This window comes from Mirounga angustirostris, unplaced genomic scaffold (genome assembly GCF_029215605.1).
Source record: "Mirounga angustirostris isolate CCGP_5_RB_7025 unplaced genomic scaffold, mMirAng1.0.hap1 SCAF_9, whole genome shotgun sequence".
In the NCBI taxonomy this organism is placed as follows: Eukaryota; Metazoa; Chordata; class Mammalia; order Carnivora; family Phocidae; genus Mirounga; species Mirounga angustirostris.
Genome location: NW_026991717.1, coordinates 5,546,978 through 5,554,147, shown reverse-complemented (window position 1 = coordinate 5,554,147; position 7,170 = coordinate 5,546,978). Strand labels below are relative to the sequence as shown.

At 42.7% G+C, this 7,170-nt stretch overlaps 1 protein-coding gene across 1 annotated transcript; it reads left to right on the top strand.

Annotated features, from left to right (window-relative positions):
• Nucleotides 1-5,034: 5,034 nt before the first annotated feature.
• LOC123862256 (vacuolar fusion protein CCZ1 homolog) lies at nucleotides 5,035-6,815 on the top strand. Its single transcript, XM_045901848.3, has one exon. The coding sequence runs from the start codon at nucleotides 5,084-5,086 to the stop codon at nucleotides 6,524-6,526; it is 1,443 nt and encodes a 480-aa protein (XP_045757804.2). The 5' UTR covers nucleotides 5,035-5,083; the 3' UTR covers nucleotides 6,527-6,815.
• The last annotated feature ends 355 nt before the right edge of the window (nucleotides 6,816-7,170 follow it).

The following is a 7,170-nucleotide window of genomic DNA, read 5'->3' as shown; positions in this document are numbered from 1 at the left end:
GGGACCAGAGCACTAATGTTGTAGAATTCCACCATGAATCACCTGTTAATGAACTGATTATGAGTGTTCTTAGAAAACTGATATGTTGAAGCCCCAACCCCCACTGTGACTGGATTTGGAAATAAGGCCTTTATGAAGATAACTAAGATTCAATGAGGTCATAAGGGCAGGCAAGTAATCCAATAGGACTGGTGGCTTTACAAGAGGAAGAGAGAGATTCCTCCTTCTCTGCACCACCAGAGGGAAGGCCATGTAAGGACATAGTGAGAAGGCCTACAAGCCAGGAAGAAAGGTCTGACTAGAAACTGAGTCAATCGACCCCTGGATCTTGGACATCCCAGCTTTCACAACTGTGAGAAAATCAGTTCCTGCTGGTTAAGTCACCCAGTCTGTGGTATTTGGTTATGACAACCCAAGCTAACTAATACAGCACCCTTTATTTTATCCAAGTTTAAGAACAGGAGAAATTGGGCTGTCAAATGGGGAAGCAGCAGGGATAATCACCCCTTTGTTAATTAGGTTTTATATAATAAGTTTTAATCCTCGAAGGCCCTGTTGTAACTTACATTGGGCCATAATAGCTATTTTAACTAAGGGGTCCGTGGAGTCCCATTGTAACAAGCCAATCTGTAAGTGTCAAAGATTTAGTTTTAATTTATTATTCATTGTGCTAGAGTGTATGTGCCCAATATGGGATATTTTTAGGACAATGGGTATTATGACTATGGGGAATTTAGGCAAAGCTGTAGTTAAAGTGAGACATTCCTACTTTTTTTCTCTATCTTATATTTAGTTACTTTCTTAAGATTATAGCAGGCACGATGTTTAAATTTAGTGGAATCTCTAGCTATAACTATAATTTGAGCCCCAGTATTAAGACCACGAAATTGCGTCAATTGGTGCATTTTAGCAAATGCTAAAGTTAATTTGGAACTTTGGTTGCAGACACACAAAAGACAATCAGCACCATTTTTATCTTTTTGTTACATAAATTCTTTTAGTATATACATTTTCTGTACACAAATTTTGGATTTCTAATTGGGTCAAATTAAGAAAATTTCTTTTAGTTAGATGTCATCTATACATATGTAATGTATCTATTACACATTTGTGTTAAAATATTCTATAGACACATAATTTATTTAGTTACCTTTTATTTTCTCCCCCTGTATCTAGGATTTGGTTTGGTTTTGTTCTTTTTTTCTCTGCCTACTGTTTTTCTCCTGTTTCAGGCTTCTAGCTGCTGGAAGCAGTGGTTTTTAGTTTCTGTCTCTGGCTGATAAGAGGAAAGAAGGAGGGGAAGAGCCCCCTGATTCCAGGCAGCAGCCTCTCCCTGCCCACAGCCTAATCTGTCCCCTTCTTGCCATCCTCCCCCAACACACACCTTTTTTCCTCTTAAGCAAAATCTTTCAGAACAGCCAGACAGAGGTATCTCTAGGTGGGTAAAGGGGGGGGGGACTTTCTTTTTTTCTTTCTTTTCTTTTCTTTTCTTTTCTTTTCTTTTCTTTCTTTCTTTCTTTCTTTCTTTCTTTCTTTCTTTCTTTCTTTCTTTTCTTTCTTTCTCTTCCTTCCTTCCTTTCTTCTTTCTTCCTTCCTTCCTTCCTTTCTCTTTCTTTCTTCTTTTCTCCTGTCACTGTTCCCACCCACCCCCCTTTTTTGCTTTTGAGTGTTTATATGATAAAGTCCTAGTTTGAATAATTCCAGCAGGATCTGGAAGGCATAGGGGCTGTCCCTAAATGTCTGTTCCTAGCCCTGGGCTGATTTAGGGCAGGGGAAATACTGGCAAAGGATGTGGGGTTATATAAAGGAGGTGGCTGTGGGTGTGGACTTGGGATGGGTTGGAGGGTTTGTAACAGGGCTTTCCGAGCTTGCAAAAGCGGATCGCAGGCGAGATGTAAACAACTTCGGCTGTTCTTTTGGCCCTGTGGCTAACAGATGTCAAAGAGACAAATACGGAATCGGGAAAACATAGTTTGAGCAGCCCTTCTCCACCCTGGGGCATTTTCCAAGAGGCCAGTGCTAGCGGCTGTGTGTCACCGCAGCCACACGTGTTAGGCGTAACAACACAGCTTCCAGGCATGAAAGAGCAAAAAAAAAAAAAAAAAAAAAAAGCCCAAACAACCCCAAAGACAGCGAAACAGCATCCTTCGTAGTAGACATCTGTCACTTTCTCCTTTCTGCTCGCAGCACCTTGATACCCCTTTGGAGAGCCACGCCTTCCCACCTCCCAGCCACGCCCCTGTCGGGACGGACTTCTCAAGCCTAGAGCGCCCAGGGTGGTCAGGTGACTTCCGCTTGGCCAATCAGCCTCACCCCGCTGTCTTGGCCTCCGTGATTGGTTGACGGATGGGCCTGTGATTCCCGCCAGTCCACTGCCAGAATGTACTGGGGGCCTGGCAGGTGCACTCTTTCTAGTGTCATCTTGGAACTGGGACTGGGAGGGGAGCACCAGGTGGAGGAGAGGGAGCTAGCCTGGGAAGAAACCACCACCACCGAGGAGAGTACAGGCAAGAGCGGGAGGGAAACTGGGTTCTGACTGGATTGTCCGACACCGTGGATCCTGCGGTGCGGTCAAGTACATGAACTGATAAGTTCCCCTTCATACTTAAAAAACGCAAGGTGCAAACTAGGGGGCCTAATATACTACTGTTTGTGTAATAAAAGGAGGGGAAAATAGTGTTTATATGTATCTGCTTGCAAATGCATTTAATCTTTTCTGATAAGTAAGAAACTAATAATCGAGCATACCTATTATGGAATGAGAACTGAGTAAATGGGGAAAGAATCATAGAAAGACTTCACTGTATATTTTAAAATATCTTTTGACATTTACACATCTGAGAATGTTACCTATTCATAGTATTAAATAACAGAATTCTAAAAGTACAAAAACTAAGAGTTTGCAATGGTATTTGATAAACCTTAGGAAGAACAAATCCTATTACATCAACTACATTGAATTTTCAAAGCGTGTGCTAGTAAGATATTTATATTCCTAACCACCTAGGAACAAAGTAAAAAAAAAGAACAGTTAAAAGACCAGGTATAGAGAAATATCTTCATTAAGGTTAGGGGCGCCTGGCTGGCTCAGAGGACCATGCGACTCTTGATCTTGGGGTTGTGAATTTGAGCCCCAGGTTTGGCATAGAGATTACTTAAAAAAAAGTAAATAGGGACGCCTGCGTGGCTCAGTCACTTAAGTGGCTGCCTTCGGCTCAGGTCACAATCCCAGGGTCCTGAGACTGAGCCCTGCATAGGGCTCCCTGCTCAGCAGGGAGTCTGCTTCTCTCTCTCCCTCTGCCCCTCCCCCCATGCACGCTCTCTCAAATAAATAAATAAAATCTTAAAAAAAAAACCTTAAAAAAATAAATAGGGGCGCCTAAGTGGCTCAGTTGGTTAAGCATCCAACTCTTGATCTCAGCTCAGTTCTTGATCTCAGGGTCATGAGTTGAAGCCCTGTGTTGGGCTCCATGCTGGGCACGGAGCCTACTTAACTAAATAAATAAATAAACAAATAAATGATTTTAAAGTTATGTATACATAGCCTGCCTTGTGTTGTTTGCTGAGAAGATGCAAGAAGCTTTTTGAGATATCCAGTGATAACTGCAAAGTTCTAGAATATTCAGTGTTATCCACAAGGAACTTCACCTCTGAGCAGGAAGTAGTAGGTATCAGTAGTCATCAGTCCTGCTACAATAATTGGGTGGGGGGAAAGGATAAACTACAAAAATCATATTTTTTTATTAAAATATTTTATGTATTTATTAGGGAGAGAGAGAGAGAAAGCACAAGCAGGGGGAGTGGCAGGCAGAGGGAGAGGCAGGCTCCTTGCTGAGCAGGGAGCCCAATGTGGGACTCGATCCCAGGACCCTGGGATCATGACCTGAGTTGAAGGCAGACGCTTAACTGACTGAGCCACCCAGGCGTCCCTACAAAAATCGTATTTTTAAAGACATCAGAGAGCAGTGGAAGCAGAGAAGGAAGAGCCCTTTCTAGGTGAGCTGAGATTGTTGGTCTTTTTTTGCCTGGGTCATTTGTGAAGTCTGGGCATAGGCTAAAGCCTGGGCTTGGTTTACACTGAACTGTTGAGGCCACTCAGGCTATTGTTATAGGCTAGAATCTAGATATGAGGTTCTTTTCCCCTTGGGATATTTGGTAAGTGCTGGGGTAGATTGGGGCTGGAGGAGGGGGTAGGGGAGGGTCTGTCTGGGGCCTGGGCTGGAAAGACAGAGTAAGATCCGCTGTCTCTTAGCGTTTGGAAGGTGAAGTCCTCCTAGAGGGAAGGGCCTGCAAAAAACACAAGGCAGGTCTCATTCTCAAGATAATTAAAAACAGAGGTGGACAGAGTCTAATTAAAGCTGCAACTCACTCCAACTCAGCTCAGTTCCTGATTGGATTGAGGCATCATCCCTTTGAGCTACATTGCCTTACAGAGGATGGGTAAGCCCTCCAGGAGAAAATATGATTACAACTTTTGTGATTCTTTTATACACAATATTTGGCATATAGTAGAAAATTACAAGTCATAGAAAAAGCAGGTACAGTAGACTGAACAATGGCCTTCCAAAATGTGTGTGTCCTAATTCCTGGAGCCTGTGGATGCAGAGACTTTGTGGATGTGATTAAGGATCTTGAGATGGAGAGATGATCCTGGTTTATCCAGGGGGAGGGGACTGATAAAAGCACAGGGGTCCCTATGAGAGAGGCAGGAGGGTCGGAGTCAGTAGTCAGAGATGTGAGGATGGAAGCCAGAAGTTGGAGTTACATGAAGAAGAGGTCACAAGGCAAGGAATGCAGGTGGTCCCTAGAAGCTGTAAAAGACAAAGAAATGGATTTTCCCCTGGAGCCTCTAGAAGGAAGCAGCACTGCCAACACCTTGACTTTAGCCCAGTGAGACTGGTTCTGGACTTCTGACTTCTGGAACTGGAAGATAATAAATCAGTGTTGTCTGAGATCACTAAATTTAGGGTTATTTATTAGAGCAGCAATAGGAAATGAATACAGCAGGGCAATGCGACTGAGAATCAAGAGAAAAAAAAAATGAGACGGGAGAGGGAGGCTCCCGAGGCGGGGGCCGGCCGAGATGGCGGCAGCGGCGGCCGGGGCTGGGCCCGGGGTGGCCCAGGAGAAGCAGTTCCCGCCGGCGCTGCTGAGCTTCTTCATCTACAACCCGCGCTTCGGGCCGCGCGAGGGCGAGGAGGAAAATAAAATTTTGTTTTACCATCCAAATGAAGTAGAAAAGAATGAGAAAATTAGAAATGTTGGATTATGTGAAGCTATTGTACAGTTTACAAGGACCTTTAGTCCATCAAAACCTGCAAAGTCTTTACATACACAGAAGAATAGACAGTTCTTCAATGAACCAGAAGAGAATTTCTGGATGGTCATGGTTGTTCGGAATCCTATAATTGAAAAGCAAAGTAAAGATGGAAAACCAGTTGTCGAATACCAAGAGAAGGAGTTGTTGGACAAGGTTTATAGCTCAGTGTTAGGACAGTGCTACAGCATGTACAAGCTTTTTAATGGGACATTTCTGAGAGCCATGGAAGATGGAGGTGTCAAGCTCCTAAAAGAAAGATTAGAGAAATTCTTCCATCGGTACTTGCAAACGTTGCATTTGCAGTCATGTGATCTCCTTGACATTTTTGGTGGAATCAGCTTCTTCCCATTGGATAAAATGACTTATTTGAAAATCCAGTCCTTTATTAATAGAATGGAGGAAAGCCTGAGTATAGTCAAATACACTGCCTTTCTCTATAACGATCAACTAATCTGGAGTGGGTTAGAACAAGATGACATGAGAATTTTATACAAATACCTCACCACATCTCTGTTTCCAAGGCATATCGAACCCGAGTTGGCGGGAAGGGATTCTCCAGTAAGGGCGGAGATGCCAGGAAATCTTCAGCATTATGGAAGATTTCTTACTGGACCCTTGAACCTTAATGATCCAGAAGCAAAATGCAGATTCCCCAAAATTTTTGTAAATACGGATGACACTTACGAAGCACTGCATTTAATTGTTTATAAGGCCATGAGTGCAGCTGTGTGCTTTATGATTGATGCCTCTGTACAGCCCACGTTGGATTTTTGCCGAAGACTGGACAGCGTTGTTGGGCCCCAGCTCACAGTGCTGGCATCTGACATTTGTGAGCAGTTTAACATCAACAAAAGAATGTCTGGGTCTGAAAAAGAACCCCAGTTTAAGTTTATCTACTTCAACCATATGAATTTAGCTGAGAAAAGTACAATTCACATGAGGAAAACACCTAGTGTGTCACTTACATCCGTGCATCTGGATTTAATGAAGATTCTGGGTGACATCAACAGTGATTTTACTAGAGTGGATGAGAACGAAGAAGTCATTGTGAAGGCAATGAGCGATTACTGGGTTGTCGGGAAGAAGTCTGACCAGCGGGAACTGTATGTTATTCTGAATCAAAAAAACGCAAACCTGATTGAAGTCAATGAAGAGGTAAAGAAACTTTGTGCAACGCAGTTCAATAACATATTCTTCTTGGATTGACCCGTAATGACTCGCCGAAACATCTTTTAAAAAACAACTCAGCAGGCATTTTGTTTACCACTGCAGGTTCTCGGTCATATTATTGACTGAATTAATGACAATAGTAAAGCAATATGTGCTTTGAAGAATCAAATGTCTACTCAGTCCGATGATCCGCTGGGGTTTTTAGATTTTAAATATTTATGTGGAAATAATTAAAGGTAGTCGGCTACATCTCTTTCATTCCATTCTTTTGACATTATGTGAATATTTTATTGGAAAATAAGACAAATAAATTGTTAAGGTTTTAAAAAAAAAAAATGAGACGGTAAAAGTAGACCCACATCTGATCTGGATGTTAAGGATTTAAAATAACTATTTAAATATGTTAAAGAAGGGGCGGCACCTGGGTGGTTCGGTCTGTTGAGCGTCCAACTCTTGATTTCAACTCAGGTTGTGATCTCATGGTTGTGGGATTGAGCCCCGAGTTGTGTTCCACACTCAGCAGGGAGCCTGCTTGAGACTCTCTCTCTCCCCCCTCTGCCCCTCCCCCCCCCATAAAATGAATAAATAAAATCTTTTAGAAAAGTAAATATGTTCAAGAAAATAGTGGGAACAGTGGACAAAATGGTGACAAAGTGGGGAATTTCAATAGAGAATTGGAA